This window comes from Microcaecilia unicolor, chromosome 5 (genome assembly GCF_901765095.1).
Source record: "Microcaecilia unicolor chromosome 5, aMicUni1.1, whole genome shotgun sequence".
NCBI lineage: Eukaryota > Metazoa > Chordata > Amphibia > Gymnophiona > Siphonopidae > Microcaecilia > Microcaecilia unicolor.
In genome coordinates, this window is record NC_044035.1 from 214,706,188 (window position 1) to 214,727,759 (window position 21,572).

Below are 21,572 nucleotides of genomic sequence, written 5' to 3' on the forward strand. Positions count from 1 at the left end.
GGGCATCGGCCCATACCTTCTCCAGGCATTACCGCTTGACTGTGGCTGCTCGGGCGGAGGCCCGGTTTGGAGCTTCAGTGTTGCGGTCAGGGATTTCAATGTCCCGCCCTGGGTGAGTACTGCTTCGGTACATCCACCAGTCTATGGATTGATCAGCATGATGATATGGAAGGTAAAATTATGTATCATACCTGATAATTTTCTTTCCATTAATCATAGCTGATCAATCCATAGCCCCTCCCAGATATCTGTACTGTTTATATTCTGGTTGCATTTCAGATTCAAGTTTAGTCTTCAGTTCCTGTTCAGGAGGACTTCGTGTTCAAGTTTTTTCAATTGGATTCTTCAAGAGTTGAGACGAGTTTGTGTTACAGTGAGCTGCTGCATTCCTCTCCCCTCCGTTTTACGGGGCTGGGATTGAGACATAAATTCTGCCGGCGCTCCCTCCCGCTTCGTGCGGCTGTAGGGCAGCTTTGTACCCCTCCCGCTTCGGCGGTGTTAGGGTCAGTCAGCTCCTCCCACGGTTGCGGTTGCAGGATAAGCCAGATCCCCCCGCATCGGCGGGGTGGTGTCCCTCCCTTGCTCCGCGGGGATGAGCTGGACGGATTCCCCTCCCCCACTTGTGTGGGGATGAGCTGGGTTAATTCCCCTCCCCCGTTTCGGCGGTGGTGAGCTGGGCAGAGTGTCCCTTTGTGGGTGTAATTCTCTAAGTGCTGAGTCCTGCGGATGGAGCTTGGATATCGACATACTGAGGAGTTTCCGGCAGCACATGACCACATATAGGGAGGCAAAAGCTTTGCTCTCTATCTCCACCTGCTGGTAGATGGACACAACCCACCAGTCTATGGATTGATCAGCTATGATTAATGGAAAGAAAATTATCAGGTATGATACATAATTTTACCTTTGATAGTATCCTTCAAGGATACCTCACTCTGAACCATGCACTCAAGTGATTCTCGGCTTTCCCTCCTCCCCCATTCTAGTTTAAAAGCTGTTCTGTCTCCTTTTAGTTGTTAGCTCTAGCAGCTTGGTTCCATCCCAATTAAGGTAGAGTTCTTCATTTCAGAATAGGCTTCCCCTTTCCCCGAATGTTACCCAGTTCCTAACAAATCTAAATCCCTCATCCCTGAACCATCATCTCAACCACACATTGAGACTTTGTACTGCTATGGATTTTTACAGCCTGCTTCACTGACACAGACTACTCAGTAATCACTGTGGATTCTTTTGGATTCGTATTAGGTAAATGAGACCTTTATTAGAGGTTCTAAAATCTACAATGATTAAGATATATACAGAATGATTAAGATATATATAAACAATGATTAGCTATATAACTAAAAAGAAACAATACCTATCTATAAACAACCATTATATCACTGGTCTCTACATCTAAGCAATGCTAAGAGTTCCTAGACCAGGAAAAGAAGCAATAAAACAATCATCACTGGTCCTTACATCATCCAGGCTCTTATCATCAGCTGGGGGGCCTGTTCACAGCGAAAGCCAGGAGTTTCTTTGACCAGGAGTCTGGTTCTACGCTGTGCGTCCACCCATAGATGGGCTTCCCACTTCACTGCCAGAGGCCCCCCCTTTTTTATTAGGTTTAGAACTCATGTTCAGAGCTAAGGAAAATTACAGAATGCTTCTCTGTTTAGGTAAGCAAGCCATACTGTGGGAATGTGGTCACATGTTTCCCAGTCCAGGTAGCCAGTCTGAACTCAAAAACAGGCCCCATCTTTCCCTTCACATATCAAAATAATCAGAGCTGTGTCTTATCTTCTACATTCCAACTTATTTTCATACAATCAAACAATCATTTACTTCTAATCACAAATACAGACCCCGCGTGCACTGGTCGGTCAAGGCAGAGTTGAAAAACAATCTTAAAAATTCACTTCCACTACAGACTTGGGAGCTCTGCCTGCCTGCCTCATGGGTCTTGCACATGGAATTTCAGCTTTTTACCTAAGAGCCTAAATTTGTCTTCCAGAAATTCCCTCCCACAGTTTCCTATGTCTTGGTACCCATATGTACTAAGATAGCTGGCTCCTCCCGAGCACTATCTAAAATTCTATCTAGGTGACATGTGAGGTCCACATCCTTTTTATCAGGCAGGCAAGTAACTACTACTACTATTAAACATTTCTATAGCGCTACTAGACTTACGCAGCGCTGCACAAATCAACATGAAAAGTGAGGGTGTTGAGTAAGAGAGTCATGGTTAGGAGTCGAAAGCAGTAGCAAAGAGGTGGGCTTTAAGCCTAGACTTGAAGACAACCAGAGACTGAACCTGACGTACTGGCTTAGGGAGTCTATTCCAGGCATAGGGAGCAGCGAGATAGAAGGAACGGAGCCGGGAGTTAGCAGTGGGGAGAAGGGGGACGACAGGAGACATTTACCCAGCGAACGGAGTTCACGGGGAGGAGTGTAGGGAGAGATGAGAGCGGAAAGGTACTGAGGAGCTGCGGAGTGGATGCACTTGTAGGTCAAAAGGAGAAGTTTGAACCGTATGCGGAAGCAGACAGGGAGCCAGTGAAGCGACTTGAGGAGAGGGCTAACGTGAGTATAGCGACTCTGGCAGAATATAAGACACGCAGCAGAGTTTTGGACAGATTGAAGAGGAGATAGATGGCTGAGCGGGAGACCAGCGAGAAGCAAATTGCAGTAGTCTAGGCGAGAGGTGATAAGGGTGTGGGTAAGGGTTTTGGTAGCGTCCTCGGAGAGGAAAGTGCGAATTTTGTTAATATTATAGAGAAAGAAACGACAGGTTTTGGCAATCTGCTGAATATGAGCAGAGAAGGAGAGAGCGGAATCAAAGATGACTCCAAGGTTGCGCGCAGACGGGAGAGGGAGGATGAGAGTGTTATCTACCGAAATAGAGAACGGGGGGAGAGGAGAGGCAGGTTTAGGGGGAAAGAGGAGAAGCTCGGTAAGTAACCTAGTGATCCTCTTGGCCACCAGCCTAATGACCAAATACCAACTACAATGACTGACCTAATCCTTCCCTCCTGGGCAGAAACCCCTGGAGACACATACTTGGTGTGAGAGGATATTGCATCCCCTGGAGAGGGGGAGGCAGGTTCTGGCTACAGGATTACTTCCTTCTTCACAAGGGTGATGCTCTCCTTTTAGGTGACCTCGCTCCTCCAAGGCAGACTGGAGGTGGGACTTTTGTTCTCTATAACCTCCAGTGGCATTCCTGGCCTGGATGGCACCCGATGCGCCCCCCCCCCCCCACGCTAAATGACACCCCCCCCCCGGGTGCACGCCGCTGGGGGGGGTGCCACGGCACGCGCCTGCTCCGAGTTCGCTAAACTTCGCTTCGCTGCAGCTCCCTCTGCCCCGGAACAGGAAGTAACCTGTTCCGGGGCAGAGGGAGCTGCAGCGAACAAGCTGCTGAGCTGTTTCATGCTCTGGTAGGCCGCGTGCTGATGTCTGTTTACTCACTGCCATGATAATAACAAGGAGGGGCATAATCGAATGTCGCCGGCCAAATAGATCGCTGGTGATCTATGTTGGCGGCGGCGCTACAGCTGGCCGGAACCGTATTATCGAAAAAGATGGCCGGCCATCTTTTTTTCGATAATACGGTTTAGCCCGGCCAAATGCCTTGGAGTTTGCCGGGTTTGAGATGGCTGGGTTTGTTTTTCAGTGATAATGGAAAAAAATGCCAGCCATCTCCAACCCGGCGAAATCCAAGGCATTTGGTCGTGGGAGGAGCCAGCATTTGTAGCGCACTTGTCCCCCCTGACATGCCAGAACACCAGCTGGGCACCCTAGGGGTCAGTGCGGTGGACTTCAGAAAAAACCTCCCACATGCATAGCTCCCTTACTTTGGGTGCTGAGCCCCCCAACCCCCCCCCCCCCCCAAAACCCACTACCCACAAATGTACAACACTACCAAAGCTCTTAGGGGTGAAGGGGGCAACTACATGTGGGTACAGTGGGTTTTGGAGGGCTTCCATTACCAGCACAAGTGTTACAGGTAGGGGGGGGATAGGCCTGGGTCCGCCTGCCTTAAGTGCACTGCGGTACCCACTAAAAGTGCTCCAGGGACCTGCATACATGCAGGCCTCTAGGACTTGTTGCTGCTGTATAACCTTGGCACACCAGTTGACACCTGAAGACTAATGTCTTTGAAAAAGTCATTTATTTGAATAAGCAGGTTTACTCACAGTTAACTGCAGATCAGAGGTTGTGCCCCACTGGCATAGAGTCTCCCTGGTACTGAGATTAGCAATAGGTCAGAGCTGGCAGAATGGTGTACAATGCCCTTTTTCAGCCACATTCAAGGTAATAACATTCTCTAACGTGGATGACACATGAAAGGGATCTAAAACTGGCTTACAAAAATGGCCACTACCTCATGGACTACCGGAAACAAAACAGGGCACACTCTGAACCCAGTTAGCAGGGGGGAAAAGCACCATGGGAGTAGAGCCCAGTACCCTACACCCACCACAATGCATTGCTGATGTGACTCTGCAGGGCACCTAACAGAAAAGGTGTTACACTCACCCGAGAGCCACATCGCAACAGTGAAGGGCTGTCGGAGGATACAACACATTCTGCTGTCATGGAGGTGGGTACGGCATTTGAGGCTGGCATACAGGCTGGCAAAAAAGGTTTTTAGTTTTATTTTTTTTAGTATGGGAGAGGGTTAGTGACCACTGGGGGAGTATGGGGAGGTCATCCCCCATTCCCTCCAGTGGTCATCTGGTCATTTGGGGCACCTTTTTGAGGCTTGGTCGTGAACATAAAAGGACCAAGTAAACCCGGCGATATACTGCTTATCGCCAGGTTTTTTTTCCATTATCGCCGAAAGCCGGCCATCGGGTAGCCACGGCCATGCCCGCCCATGTCCCGCCTTCGCTTCACCGCCGACACGCCCCTTTGAACTTTGGCTGGTGACGTAACGGGAAAGCGGCGATGTTGGCAAAACAGCGGCTTTCAATTATACCGATTTGGCCGCTTTTCCGAGATCGCCGGCCATCTCCCGATTTATGTCGGAAAATGGCCGGCGATCACTTTCGAAAATGAGCTGGATAGTAACATAGTAGATGATGGCAGAAAAAGACCTGCATTGTCCATCCAGTCTGCCCAACAAGATAAACTCATATGTGCTACTTTTTGTGTATACCTTACCTTGATTTGTATCTGCCATTGTCAGGGCACAGACCGTATAAGTCTGTCCATCACTAGCCCCCCCTCCCAACCACCAGCCCCACCTCCCCCCACCGGCTCTGCCACCCAATCTCGGCTAAGCTCCTGAGGATCCCTTCCTTTTGAACAGGATTCCTTTATGTTTATCCCACTCATGTTTGAATTCCGTTACCGTTTTCATCTCCACCACCTCCCACGGGAGGGCATTCCAAGCATCCACCACCCTCTCCGTGAAAAAATACTTCCTGACATTTTTCTTGAGTCTGCCCCCCTTCAATCTCATTTCATGCCCTCTCATTCTACCGCCTTCCCATCTCCAGAAAAGGTTCGTTTGCGGATTAATACCTTTCAAATATTTGAACGTCTGTATCATATCACCCCTGTTTCTCCTTTCCTCCAGGGTTTACATGTTCAGGTCAGCAAGTCTCTCCTCATACGTCTTGTAACGCAAATCCCTTTCCATCCTCATAGCTTTTCTTTGCACCACTTCAATTCTTTTTACATCCTTAGCAAGATACGGCCTCCAAAACTGAACACAATACTCTAGGTGGGGCCTCACCAACGATTTGTACAGGGGCATCAACACCTCTTTTCTTCTCCTGGTCACACCTCTCTCTATACAGCCTAGCAACCTTCTAGCTACGGCCACTCTTCAACTTAATACATCTACCTCATTTAAAAAACCCTTCTAGAGACTTAATAGTCTATTATTAATGGATAATAACTACAAAAACAGAATTAAAAATGCAATTGTTGATTTTTTTGCCTATAATCAAGATCCTAACATAAACCAAATCACAATTTGGGAAGCTTTCAAGGCCACTATAAGAGGAGAATTCATTGCTATCTCTGCGCACCAAAATAAAGAAAGATATAAACACCGTACAGAATTGGAGAATGAATTCAAATCACTGGAACAACAATATATTGTATCTCCTAATCCAAACATTCTCAATTCCATATATCAAACCAAATACAAATATAATAGATTATGGAGTATAAAAGCTGGTCATGAGATTTTTATTAGCAATCAATCCCAGTATGCTGAGCAGAATAAATGCAGTCATATGCTTGCTAACTATCTGAAAATTAAAACGCAGATGCCTATAATAAAACAAAATAAATTCAGATATTTCTTATACTAAAACAAAAGATATACTTAAAGCTTTTCACAAATTTTATACAGAACTCTATCAATCAGAAACCTCATATTCCCAATCTCAACTACAAAATTTTCTACATAATATCTTTCCCTTCCTGGTCCACAAAAGAAAGAGACTCACTCCATTCCCCTATAACTGATCAAGAAATCTTAATCTCTATTAACCAATTAAAGTCTAGGAAAACACCTGGACCAGATGGTCTTCCTAGTGAATTTTATAAAGTATTTAGTAAAGATTTGATCCCCAACCTTCTCAACTTATTTGAACAACTAGAAAATGATTCTTCATTAAAAACACCCAATAGATTCTCTGAGGCAGTTATCACTATTATACCAAAACCTAATAAGGATCCTACACAGGTCTCCAATTATCGGCCAATATCTCTATTAAATGTAGATTACAAAATATTTGCAAAAATCCTATCTAACCATCCGCATTTAATCATTGGTTCTGTTATTCATCCCAATCAAGTTGGGTTTATGCTAGGGAGATTAATCACTGACAATGCCCGCTTGTTTCACCAGATTTCCTTGCTTGCTAAATCTCTAGATCAACCTGTTATAGCAGTGGCTATTGATGCTGAAAAAGCAATCAATAGGGTAGAATGGAACTTCTTATTCTCTGTCCTTCATAAATTTGGAGCACCAGATTCTTTCATCAGTAAAATTAAAATACTATACACTAATCCCTCTGCATGCATTATTGCAAATAATACACTATCAAAGCAAATAAGTTTGAAGAGAGGCACCAGACAAGGCTGCCCGCTGTCGCCTCTTCTATTTAATTTAGCTCTGGAACCCCTACTTATTTCCATCCGTCATAATTCTACTATACAGGCATCTCCTTTAAAAATGAAGAAATCAAAGCAGCGGCCTATGCAGATGATGATCTACTATTCTTCACAAATCCTATACAATCTATGGAAAATATTTTAAAACTGGTAGAAACTTACTCTTATTTTTCAGGCTACAAGATCAATAAACAAAAAACTGAGTTAATACCCCTTAATGTACATGCCACTCCAACCATTAGCTCACATTTTGATTTTGTTTGGTCATCTAGTGGCTTTCGTTACCTTGGATTGAATCTCTTACCAGATCTTGAATCTACTATGACATCTAATTCAAAGAAAATTCTTGCAATAATCAAAGAATTACTTCTTTCGTGGAGCCCATTGCACCTTTCCTGGTGGGGAAGATTGGAGTCTATAAAAATGATGATAATGCCAAAAATCAATTTTATTTTAAGTATGATTCCAGTCCCGCCCCCCCCCCCCCCCCCCCCGCACTGTTTATCAACAAATAGATAAACTTCTATCACAATATTTGTGGGCTTCCAAAGTCCCAAAAATTGCTTTGAAAACATTAAAAAATCCTAAAGAACATGTTGGTGTTGCTTTTCCAGATTCCTGGACATATCACAGAGTGTTCATAGTACAACAAGCATGTTATTGGATTGCTACATATTCCAGTTATGAACCTATATGGTTGAAAATTGAAAAAGAACTATGGTCTCAATACTTACATCCACAACATATTCCTTTCACTTGGTATAACAAAGGCATATATTATATAGATCAATTATGGAACACTGCATTCTTTTTCTTTATTGCAGAGTAAATATCTATTACCCTTTAATCAGTTTTTTCGATGGTTGCAATTGCAGAATTGCCTTACCAGAAATGAAAATATTAAGACACTTTCTTCACTACAACCGACTATAATTTCCTTTGTTGAGAAACTATTTAGTACTGGTCATATGGCCTCTAATATATACAAATTTTTGAGATCAAAAGAATTATCTTCAAAATCTGGCCTCATGTATTCATGGGAACTAGATCTGGAATACAAACTAACATCAGAACAATGGAAAGACTTCTGGAAATTTCTTGAACGACCAGTAACCTCAGCTAACATGATCCAGTCGCTTTTCTTTTTGCATCACAAAGCCATCTGGACTCCACAGAAACTAGTAGTTGCAGGTCTACTACCTCAAAATCTCTGTTGGTCATGTAAGATATATCCTGGAACTCTGAAACATCTTCTTTTTGAATACAGTCTCACTCATGCCTTTTGGGAAAAGACATGGAACATTATTTCCAAAATTCTACATATTCAACAACCAATCTCCTGGAAAATAATTATTTTTGGTTTTCTGGCATTGGACACCTCTCTGGATAAACATGACTGTAAATTGCTCAACATTTTATTAGCAGTTGCTGTAAAATCCGTTCTATCCAATAGGAAAAATAACTCTCTTCTAAATGTTCATTTCTAGTGGCAATCTGTATTGCAACTTCATCAATTTGAAGTCTCAGTAATAGATAAGAAAGATCTTTCTCTATTGGCACTTAAAGTATGGTCTAGTTTGGACTCCTATATGTCCAATACTTAAATACTTACTTAACAGCTTTTGATATAGGTTTCTGATATTTTCTAGACACTGTACTTGAAAGGTGATGACTTTCTTTATTTTCACATCCAGCAATTCACCTGACAAATTGTTTTTCTTTGTTCTGCTTGGTCTCATTGAATTCTTTATTTGAGTATTTTGTTGTTCACATTTTTTTTGTACTTCGTACTTTTCAAAGTTAATAAAGATACTTGGACATAAAAAAGAAGGGAGGAGTCTGGACAGGCAGACCATTTCACATATGAGTCCCAAACCTTATGGTACGATAATAGGCGACCAGTTCACATGGTTGTTAACGTAGACATCAGATGAATGTTGTCCAACTTACATAGTATCACTGCGAGACCAGGTAATGCTGTCTGTTTCCAAGCCGTGGCCAGCACCAGCTTGCTGGATAAAAACACAAAAGTAACCAAATGATGTATGTGAGTCTTTACCCCCATCGGCTTAACGTGCAGGAGACAGTGTTCCATGTTCATAGGGTATGTATCCACCACCCTTTCCATGAAAGAGTATTTTCTTAGATTCCTTCTAAGCCTACTTCCTTTTAAACTTCATCACATGCCCCCTCATTTCAGATCTTTCCTTCATTTGAAAAAGCTCACCTCCTGTACATTATTGCCACTGAGGTATTTAAATGTCTGTATCGTATACCCTCTCTCCTGCCTGTCTTCCAGCGTAAACATGTTGAGGTTCCTAAGCCTGTCCATATATGTTTTATGACCGAGACCACTTACCAATTTTGTAGTCGCCCTCTGGACCAACTCCATCCCATTTATTTCCTTCTGTAGGTGCGATCTCCAGAATTGCACACAGTACTCCAAATGGGCCTCACCAAAGACTTATCTATCTATCTATCTATCTATCTATCTATCTATCTATCTATCTATCTATCTATCTATCTATCTATCTATATATTAAAGTACCTTATGAAAGACTCCAAAGGAAATTGGAGAGTCATGGGATAAGAGGTAGTTTTCTATTATGGATTAAAAACTGGTTAAAAGATAGAAAACAGAGTAGAGTTAAATGTTCAGTATTCACAATAGAGAAGAGTAGATAATGGGGTTCCCCAGGGGTCTGTGCTAGGACTGCTGCTTTTTAACATATTTATAAATGATCTAGAGATGGAAGTAACTAGTAAGGTAATTCAATTTGCTGATGACACAAAGTTATTCAAAGTTGTTAAATCACAAGAGGATTGTAAAAAATTACAAGAGGACCGTACAACATTGGACATCCACATGGCAGATGACGTTTAATGTGAGCAAGTTCAAAGTGATGCATGTGGGAAAGAGGAGCCCAAACTATATCTATGTAATGCAAGGTTCCACATTAGAAGCCACCGACCAGGAAAGGGATCTAGGCGTCATCGATGATACGTTGAAACCCTCCCTCTGCTCAGTGTGCGGCGGCTAAGAAAGCAAATAGAATGTTAGAGGAATGGAAAACAAAAATGAATACATTATAATGCCTTTGTATTGCTCCATGGTGCGACCGCACCTTGAATATTGTGTGCAATTCTGGTCACCGCATCTGAAAAAAGATATAGTGGAATTAGAAAAGATACAGAGAAGGGTGACGAAAATGATAAAAGGGATTGGACGACTTTCCTATGAAAAAATGCTAAAGCGACTAGGGCTCTTCAGCTTGGATAAAAGATATTTGAGGGGAGATATGATAAAGGTCTATAAAATAATGAGTGGAGTGGAATGGGTAGTCATGAATTGCTTGTTTACTCTTTCCAAAAATACTAGGGCTAAGGGGTATGCAATGAAGCTACAAAGTTGTACATTTAAAACAAATGAGAGAAAATATTTCTTCACTCAGTGTGTAATTAAGCTCTGGAATTTGTTGCCAGAGAATGTAGTAAAAGCAGTTAGCTCAGTGGGATTTAAAAACGGATTGGATAGCTTCCTAAAAGAAAAGTCCATAAGCCATTATTAAAATGGACTTGGGAAAATTCACTGCTTATTTCTAGGATTAGCAGCATAAAATATATTGTACTGTTTTGGGATCTTACCAGATACTTGTGACCTGGATTGGCCACTGTTGGAAACAGGATGCTGGGCTTGATGGACCTTCGGTCTGTCCCAGTATGGCAACACTTATGTACTTATGGCTCTATCACCTCTTTTTTACTGCTGGTCATCCCTCTCCTTGTGCAGCCAAGCATCCTTCTGGCTTTTTCTACCTGTTTGGAGACCTTAAGGTCATCAGACACAGTCACCCCCAAGTCCCGTTCTTCTTTTGTACACAGAAGTACTTCATCGCCTATATTGTACCGCTCCCCTGGATTCTTGTAACCCAAGTGCATGATCCTGCATTTCTTAGCATTAAATCCTAGTTGCCAATTATCAGACCATTCTTCAAGCTTCGCTAGATCCTTTCTCATGCCATCCACACCCTCCAGGGTGTCCACCCTATTACAGAGTTTGGTATCATCCACAAAGAGACAAACCTTACCTGACAGCCCTTCTGCAATATCACTCACATAAATGTTAAAAAGAACCAGCCCGAGGAACGAGCCCTGCGGTATACCACTGATAACATCCTTTTCCTCAGAACAAGCTCCATTTACTACTACCCTCTGTCTACTTCCATTTAACCAATTTTTAACCCAGTCTCACTTTAGGGCACTCAGTTTATTTATCAGTCGCCTATACAGAACTGTGTCAAAGGCTTTGCTAAAATCCAATATATCACAAGTCCAACTGTTTGGTCACCCAGTCAAAGAAATCAATCATGCTTGTCTGATATGACCTGCCTCTAGTGAAGCCATGCTGCCTTGGGTCTTGCAGTCCATTCAATTCAACAAACCTCACAATCCTCCAATTTGGGAGCATTTCCATTAGTTTTCTCACCACCGAGGTCATACTGACAGGTTTGAAATTTCCTCCTTACTTCCGCTCTTGTTGAGGGACCAACATCTGCCCTCCAGTCCTCCAGAATCTAAGGAAGCATTGAAGATATCAGACAGCAGAGCTACCAGAACCTCTCCAAGTTCCTTGAGCACCCTCTGATGTATCCTATCAGGCCCCATCATTGTGTACTTTTAGTTTAGCTAGCTCCTCACTAACACAGTCTTCTGAGCATTGGTCCTGGTCTACCATACATCCATTCTCATTTGCATTTGTTTTCTGCTGTCCTACCCCCGGCTTTTCATCTGTAAACAGTTCAGCTTCATCCTTATCAGCTTTCACATATTCCTCCCCCTCAGCTTTGAGCCTCACAATGCTATTATGGCAGTTCCTCCTGTCATTTATATATCTGAAAAATGTCTTGTCCCCTAATTTTACTGTATCAGCTGTGTTTTCTTCCATTTACCTCTTCACATTCCTGACAGCTTTTCTAGCTTCTTTTAGCTTTTCCGGATATTTTGCCTGTTCTCCTCTTTGAGTCGTTTTGTAACATATGAAGGCTAACCTTCTTTCCCGTACCTACTCGGTTACTATGTTAGAGAACCAGAGCAGCCTTCTTTTCCTCTTACTTTTATCAAGTAGAAAAGAAGGCCGCTCTGGTTTGTTGCCTTTAAAATAGCTCCTTTCAGTTTTGCCCGCTGCTGTTCTACTTCCTTCAGCTGTTCCCATCCAACTCTTTCCTGAGAAATTCCCCCATCTCGACAAAGTTAGTTCTTTTGAAATCTAGGACCTTCAATCTTGAATAAACTCTTTTCTCCTTTGTCTTAATATTGAACCACACCATTCAGTGATCACTAGATGCCAAATTATCTCCCACCATAACATCAGAAACATTCTCCCCATTTGTGATCACCAGGTCTAGGATAGCTCCATCCCATGTCGGTTCCGTTACCCACTGCTGAAAGGGATCTGTGCCTAATTTAGGCACAGGGGTTTACACCAATATTTTGTTCCTGGCTCTAAGCGCTATTCTATAAATGGCGCCTAACTTTGTGTTGTTTATAGAATAGTGTTAAGTGCTATTTTTAGGCGCCATTTATAGATTTTAGTGTTTGTTTCTCAGTAAGTATAAAATTGTTGAAGCCAATTATTTGTGGATTAATTTATTCTGTTTTGACAAACCCCTTGTTCTCTTAAGAGGAATAATTGATTATAAATTAAGTGATGTGCTAGGAGTGGGCAGAAAAGAAGATTGAATTAGACCTTGCTGTGCCTTCTAGAGACTACCTGTTATTGCTTTAGGCTGTGACAGTTAAGTTTCAACCTCTGGCAGAAGGTTCAAGTTTAAGACTATGGGGAAAAGGGTTTTACACTATTTAAGCTAGTGAATAAATAAACTTTGCTTTTTAAAAATTCAAACTGCTTTTATTAGTAAACCTATAATTTATCTTATCCCAATCTTTAAGTCACCACAGAGCAAAATAATGTTCACTTGCCCAGACTGATATCCTCTTCTCACAGAATTTTCTTAGAAAAGGTTACGTTGGACCTTTTCTGTCTGTATATCTTTGCTTCTAAGGGGGACTGCTTCAAATAGCCCCTTTGATAGTTAAACACAGTAATCAAACTGCTCCAGCTTTTTTTGTTACTACTCTACCTTCCTAAGTACCTTAATTAACACCTAATTCAGGTCAGAAGCACTGGCAAAGAACAAAAAAGGGAGGGGAGGGGACCTGAGAGAGAGAAAACCACCAGCGGTCCAGGAGGGGAGGAAGAGATGCTGGACCATGCACTCAGGGAGGGAGGGAATTGAGAGAGAACTTTGGGTGACTGGGCAGGGGAGGGAGAGAGAACCGCGGGCAGGGCCAAAAAGGGAGGGAGAGATGCTGGACTGTGCATGAGGGGGAAGGGGTAAATAGGGAGAGATGCCGAATTGAGGGAGAGAAGGTTGGAGGAAGGGAAGTGGAGAGAGAAGTGAGAGGGACAGATGTTGGGCTGAGGGAGGGGAGTGAAAGATAATGGACATGGGGTGGAGACGGTGGAGGGAAGGTATCACAAGAGAGAGGTGTTAGACTCGGGAGAGGGGAAGAGGGGAAAGATAGAGATAATGGACCTGGGAATAGAGAGGAGGAAGAGAGTTGGATCTGCAGGCGAGAGAAAGGAAAAGGGCCTTTAATCAGTGGCATAGCCTTGGAGACCTGCCCCCCTCCCCACTTTGGCTGAGACCCCCTGCAAAGCTCCAGTACCTGTTCAGTGGCTGGTAGTGTAACTGACGCTCTGCCAGCTGAAGAAATCCACTGCTTGAGTCACCACCTTCCTCCTTATACTGCCTCAGAAGTGAGAAAGTCAGTGGAGTGCCTCCTGCCACTAATTCTTGCACTCCCCAAGCATACTCAGTTTGCGCATGAACTGAGCATGCTTGGGGAGTGCTAGCATTGTCAGCTGGAGGCACCCTGCTGATATCCTTGCTCCTGAGGCAGCACAAGAGGAAGGGGGCACTTTGGCAGTGGATTTCTTTGACTGGAGGGGCTTCGGCATCCCCATCAGCAAAGGTATGATATCTAATATTGGGGAAGGGGAGGATGAAGAGGAACTGCATGCTTCCCCAGTCCACCCCTGAGCCCCTTCCCCTCCTGTGCCCCCCCCCCCCTCCTCCATGGACTGCTGGCTATGCCGTCTTTAATTGCACAATTAATGCAATTCAAATTTTTAATCAAAATGCAGCCATAGTAAGGAGCAAAAACATGGATGGTGGTAGCTTCATAAGGTAGGATCACACGGTAAGAGTGTTGAAGTAGAGAGTTGCACGGGAACAGAAATTTCACCCATCCCCACGCATCACCAATGAATCTAACCCATATCCACCCATACCCACTAAGATCCATTCCATCTCCACAATTAATCTCCATCCCCAACCGTACCTGCAGGAGTCAACGCTATTATTTACTTGCTCGCAGCCCTGTTTCTTACCAACCCCAACAGCCTCCTATGGTTTTTGGATGGTATTTACTATTCAACCAGTGAGTGTTCCAAGCCTCATTCTGGTGCTCCACTTGCCTCTCTCAGTGCATTCCAAGCCTCATTCTGCAGTCACCAGAGATTTTGACTACATTCCTGTGGGGCTTCCATCCCTGTGGCAATCACATGGTAACTTCTTCCATACCCTCAGGAATCCTGCAATCCCCATTCCTGTGCAGCTCTCTATCTTGAAGTGTCCATGAACTGATAACAAGTGATAATACAGCACAATAACGTTCTTCCAGGACCTGGTATTCCATTATTCCAGAAGTAAGCACCATTAGTTTTAAAACAATATAGATTTCCCATGAACTGACTGTATATTCCTGGAGAAAGATAATCCAGTCATTTCTGCTTCCCCTCAAGTTTCTTTATTTAGTTTTCATTTGCTCATGGCTTAATTGTTTGTCTTGCTTTATCTCGGTCATCATTTAGTAACTGCCAGCATTGCACTAACCATTGCCTTTCTCCTCAGCAGAATGCAGGCCAGATCTCCATAATCTGAGGCTCAGGTCACTCTTCTGTTCAGTAAGTGGACCCTTGCTTTGCTTCATTTGGGATTTTGTAGACACCTTTTACTCAAGGGAAGGCTGGGAACATTTTTTGTATTTCACACAAATGTGCTACATAGGTGATTCTAGTGGGACCAGTGATTTATTCTTGGTTTCATGACAATCTAACATATTGAAGAGCAGTGCCAGAATCTGGCCATGGAAAGAACCTTTAATCAGTGTCTCTTGTATTTCAATGTTCTAATACTACTACAGATGAACTCAGTGGCTTCTTTTATTTATTTATAAGACTTATTATTTTCCATATTCATGAATGTCCTAGGTGTGGCACAACACAAAATAAAGTAGAATATACAAATCTTCAAATTACAAACAAAAAGAACAATAACCAGAGGGGAAGAAAGGTGTAGTGACTTTCTTATTCTGTGTATCTTTTGAAAACATGTGTAAGTTTGGAACTAAAACCTTCCATGCAGCTTTGAGCTAACTATTGAATACTACTGCTGTAGCTACTTATCTTTTCTGTAGCACTACTTAGACCTATGCAGCCCTGTACAGATATACATAAGAAAGGACTCCTGCTCTATGGAATTTACAGTTATGTGTAAATCTGTTTATTAAAGTTGCAAGATATAGACAAGGAGCAAACACAGAGCAAATAAAATCGTTACATGAGGTAAGATACAAATCCCAAAATATACCGCCAAGAGCCTTGTTTCTTTTAGCCCTTCACTAAGATTCGACACCTCTATCATTGACAACTTTAATGATGATTACAAAGAACCCATAGTATGTCATCAATTATATAGTTAATGTTTAAAGTGTTAATACTGTTGGGTGTATAGCACCTGGACCCAGTGACTTACTGGAACTCAACCTGTTAATCCGGCTGAATACAATCCGATTCACAGAGATTTATTCTGCCTCATTTATAATGTCACCCATAGTCGAAATCAGTATTATCATTTCAATAGTTGCATTGATGATGTGCCAACCCAATACATGTAATCCAGTGACCAAATAACAACTCTGAAGTCGTGTAACATATGAACAATCAAACAGCCTGTTATTTTATCGTCGAAAAATTATCCTTTTTTCTCCCTCCCCCCACCTATTACCCTAAATAATGTATACCTCCAACCACCCCCTTGCAGAACTAACTTAGCTCAAACCTCCTCCAACCCTCTAATCCCCCTCCCATCCCCCCTTGTCGCCATGATATACTATTCAAGAATTCAATATTCTACTATGTGCCATCGGAGTTAAAGAGTCCCAAAAGGGTGACCACCTCCGACAGTATGCTTCTCCCTTAGCCGAGGAAAGATCTCCGACCCCCTTGTGTTCCAAAGCACATATAAAGATCATCCTGGACCGCCATTGTTGGAAAGTTGGCGGCTCCACCGCTATCCATTGTTGAAGAATAACCTTTTTCCCCATTAGATCCGCCCGCTTTAAAAAGGGTTTAAACCCTTTTAACCCTAATACTGAAAGTTTAAATTGATCAAACAATTGCGATGATTGGGGCCTCCAAGTCACTCCCCATAGAACGGACACATGCCCACACACCCGCGTCCAGAACTCTAAAACGCGGGCAATTCCAAAACATGTGTCCAAGATCTGCTGGGGAGTGAGCACACTTGGCACAAATATCATCTTCCCGCATTGCTGCCTTCATCACCCTATGCGGCGAAATATATATTTGCATTACAAACTTATAAAGAGTTTCCCTCAGCGTCACATTCTCTGTTACCTTTTGAATACCCAGAATATAAGTCTTCAAGTTCTCACCCCGAAGGCCAATTGACAACTCCCTATTCCACTGAGTTGCTAACTTTTCATAATCCACCTCCCCCAATTGTTCCCTCAAACACAAATGATAGTATTTAAGGGGGACTGCCAACTGCCCATCCAATGCAAATATAGTAAGCAACTTTTCCCATACCACCGGAGTCAGCGAAGCGGCCAGAAGCGATCAAATATAGTGCCGCAGCTGAAACCATGCGAAAAAGTCCCCCCCTACGTTCCCATACTCCTACTGCCAATCTTCTAACAACTTCAATGTACCATCCTCCGTATATAGCTGGTGCAAATAGTGAGCCCCTCTCGCCGCCCAGGCCGCAAATTGGGTGGAGGACGAGCCCAGCAGAAACTCTGGGTTACCCTGTAACGGCAGTAGAGGAGATGATGTCGACGAAAGCCCAAAGAAGCGACACACCCATCTCCACGCCCGTCTCAATGGCAGAAATAAAACCGCATATGCGCCTGGCTTGTGAAACTTTGGGGACGCATGTAACCACGCACTAAAGTGTGTCGGCTCCAGCAACTGCTTTTCCTCCTCCGTACAGGAAAAATAACTCGTGTTTCGGAACCAGTCGGAGATATGGCGCATGTTACCCGCTACTGACAACAACTTAACGTTCAGTAATCCCCATCCTCCCTGAATCCGAGGCAGAAAGAGCTGGGACGCCGCCACCCGCGCCCTCTTTCCCTGCCAAATACAACGTGTTACCAATCGAGTCGCCAGCTGCTCATCTCTTCGGCTAAGCAGTATGGGTAGCAACTGTAAAATATACATCCACTTGGGCACCAGCATCATATTATAGAGGGCAACTCTACCCATGGCCAGCAGCGACTGCCACACCTGTAACGTAGTTCTTGTACTTACTCGTAAAGGCTCTAAATTCAACTCATAAAGCTGTGACAATTCCGACGGGATCCACACCCCCAGATATTTTAACAGACCTGAAGTCCAGGACAAGGGAAACTCACCCTCCCAAGTCACCTTTATTTGCTCTTGAATCAGAAATGCCACTGATTTCTGTAAATTGAGAGTAAATCCAGAAAAGTAACTAAAATCCTCAATTTTGCCAAGAACATAGTAACATAGTAAATGACGGCAGAAAAAGACCTGCACGGTCCATCCAGTCTGCCCAACAAGATAAACTCATATGTGCTACTTTTTGTGTATACCTTACCTTGATTTGTACCTGTCCTTTTCAGGGCACAGACCGTGTAAGTCTGCCCAGCACTGTCCCGCCTCCCACCACCGGCTCTGCCACCCAATCTCGGCTAAGCTCCTTAGGATCCAATCCTTCTGAACAGGATTCCTTTATGTTTATTTCACGCGTGTTTGAATTCTCTTACCGTTTTCATTTCCACCACCTCCCGAGGGGGGGCATTCCAAGCATCCACCACCCTCTTCGTGAAAAAATACTTTCTGACATTTTTCTTGAGTCTGCCCCCCTTCAATCTCATTTCATGTCCTCTCGTTCTACCGCCTTCGCACCTCCGGAAAAGGTTCGTTTGTGGATTTATACTTTTCAAATATTTGAACGTCTATATCATATCACCCCTGTTTCTCCTTTCTTCCAGAGTATACATGTTCAGGTCATCAAGTCTCTCCTCATACGTCTTGTAACGCAAATCCCTTACCATTCTCTTAGCTTTTCTTTGCACTGCTTCAATTCTTTTTACATCCTTCGCAAGGTACGGCCTCCAAAACTGAACACAATACTCTAGGTGGGGCCTCACCAACCACTTATACAGGGGCATCAACACCCCCTTTCTTCTGATGGTCACACCTCTCTCTATACAGCCTAACAACCTTCTAGCTACTGCCACCGCCTTGTCACACTGTTTCGTTGCCTTCAGATCCTCAGATACTATCACCCCAAGATCCCTCTCCCCGTCCATACCTATCAGATTCTCCCCGCCTAACACATACGTCTCCCGAGGATTTCTATTCCCTAAGGGCATCACTTTGCATTTCTTCGCATTGAATTTTAATTGCCAAACCTTAGACCATTCTTCTAGCTTCCTCAGATCCTTTTTCATGTTTTCCACTCGCTCCCGGGTGTCCACTCTGTTACAGATCTTAGTATCATCCGCAAATAGGCAAACTTTACCTTCTAACCCTTCGGCAATGTCACTCACAAATATAAATATAAAGAAGAGCAGGAACCGATTGTTGCGGCTTTGTCAGAGTAACTAACACATCATCAGCAAATGCTATGGTCTTCATTGAGAACGAAGAAAAGACCACACCTTAAATATCTGTGTCCCTTTGGATAGAGTGCAACAGGGGCTCAAGATAAAGAAGAAATAATAAGGGGGACAGGGGGCATCCCTGCCGAGTACCACAATACACTGGAAACAAAGCTGTACACACTCCATTAACCACTAAAGACGCCCTAGGCTGCTCATAGAACGCCCCCACTGCATGCAAGAACCATCCCGTAATCAGTGGCGTACCAAGGGGGGGGCGGTGGGGGCGGTCCACCCCGGGTGCCAGTGGGTGGGGGGTGCTCCGCTCCCGCCGCCTCCCGTGGCCGTTCCCGCGGTGCCGCACATTTAAAAACCCGGCGAAGCAGCATCGCAGGCAGCGCCTCGTGCCCTGCTTGTAAAAAAAAAATCAAATCTCCTTCCCCTCCTTCTCCTCCTCGTCTTGACGTCGACTCGGGCCTTCCAATCAATTTGATTGGAAGGCCCAAGTCGACGTCAAGACGAGGAGAAGGAAGGAGATTTGATTTTTTTTTTTACAAGCAGGGCACGAGGCGCTGCCTGCGACGCTGCTTCGCCGGGTTTAACGGGACTGAGGTGGGGAAGGAGAGGGGCGAAAGGGACTCGGGTGGGGGTGTTCAGAGGGGAGAAGGGGACTGGGGTGGGGGTCTCAGACAGGGGAGGGGAGAAGGGGACTGGGGTGGGGATCTCAGAGGGGAGAAGGGGACTGGGGAGGGGAGAAGGGGACTGGGGTGGGGGTCTCAGACGGGGAAGGGGAGGGGAGAAGGGGACTGGGGTGGGGAGAAGGGGACTGGGGTGGGGATCTCAGACAAGGGGAGGGGAGAAGGGGACTGGGGTGGGGATCTCAGAGGGGAGAAGGGGACTGGGGAGGGGAGAAGGGGACTGGGGTGGGGGTGTTCAGAGGGAAGAAGGGGACTGGGGTGGGGGTCTCAGACGGGAGGGGAGAAGGGGACTGGGGTGGGGATCTCAGACGGGGGAAGGGGAGGGGAGAAGGGGACTGGGGTGGGGAGAAGGGGACTGGGGTGGGGATCTCAGAGGGGAGAAGGGGACTGGGGATGGGAGAAGGGGACTGGGGTGGGGGTGTTCAGAGGGGAGAAGGGGACTGGGGTGGGGGTCTCAGACAGGGGAGGGGAGAAGGGGACTGGTGGGGGTCTCAGACAGGAGAAGGGGAGGGGAGAAGGGGACTGGGGTGGGGATCTCAGACAGGGGAGGGGAGAAGGGGACTGGGGTGGGGAGAAGGGGACTGGGATGGGGGTGTTCAGAGGAGAGAAGGGGACTGGGGTGGGGGTCTCAGACAGGGGAGGGGAGAAGGGGACTGGGGTGGGGATCTCAGACAGGGGAGGGGAGAAGGGGACTGGGGTGGGGAGAAGGGGACTGGGATGGGGGTGTTCAGAGGAGAGAAGGGGACTGGGGTGGGGGTCTCAGACAGGGGAGGGGAGAAGGGGACTGTAGTGGGGGTCTCAGACAGGAGAAGGGGAGGGGAGAAGGGGACTGGAGTGGGGGTGTTCAGAGGGGAGAAGGGGGCTGGAACGGGGGGCTGAAAAAAGGGGCAGAGAGAGAGAGAGGGGACAGATCCTAGATGGAAGGGGGAGCGAGAGGGAGGGCAGACCCTGGATGGATGGGAGAGGGAGGGCAAATGGTGGATTGAAGGAGCAGAGAGAAAGAGCAGGCAGTGGATGGAAGGGACGGCAGAGAGGGCAGACACTGGATGGCAGAGAGAGAGAGTGAAGACAGATGCTGGATGGAAGGAAGACGGTGAAAAGAAGATGAGGAAAGCAGAAACCAGAGACAAACTGTAAATAAAATATATTTTTTTATTTTTTTTTGCTTTAGGATAAAGTATTGTAGATGTCTTAAATGTTTATAATAGAACATGTAAATAAGGTAATCTTTTTATTGGACTAATTTTAATACATTTTGACTAACTTTTGGAGAACAAAACCCCCTTCCTCAGGTCAGGATAGGATACTGTAACAGCACTATACTGTACTGACCCGAGGACGGAGGTTTTGGCCTCTGAAAGCTAAATGTATTAGTCCAATAAAATGGTATTATTTTACTTTCTATATTTGTTTTATTTCTATTTGTTAATTTTTAAAGTGGTGATTGGTACTTGTTAGTTTTTTTCAAATTTACATCTGCTGTCTTTATATTTTGCACAGTACTAGGGGACAGTTTCTGTTTCTGTGGTGTTGCATTGTATGCAGAGTCTGGCATTGGGGGTTCAGTTTAATTTTTGTCTAAATAGAAAGTTTATGATTACTTATTCTATAGTGGATTAGGGTGTATCTGTGTTTGTGAAAAAGACATGGCTTTCAGTTGGCATTGACTGTGCAGGATCTACGATCTGTACTATTCTGTCTGGTTTCGTTTTACAATAGGTGAATTGATGTTCTAGTGCTCACTGTAGTGTTTAA

At 44.6% G+C, this 21,572-nt stretch overlaps 1 protein-coding gene across 1 annotated transcript in view; it reads left to right on the forward strand.

Annotated features, from left to right (window-relative positions):
• The window catches only part of PLEKHG4 (pleckstrin homology and RhoGEF domain containing G4), a 507,451-nt gene that overhangs the window by 459,613 nt on the left and 26,266 nt on the right, over positions 1-21,572 (forward strand). The window contains exon 23 of the mRNA XM_030205018.1: positions 15,099-15,151. Within this exon, the coding sequence (XP_030060878.1) occupies positions 15,099-15,128 (30 nt within the window). The 3' untranslated portion in view covers positions 15,129-15,151. The remainder of the gene's footprint in view (positions 1-15,098; positions 15,152-21,572) is intronic.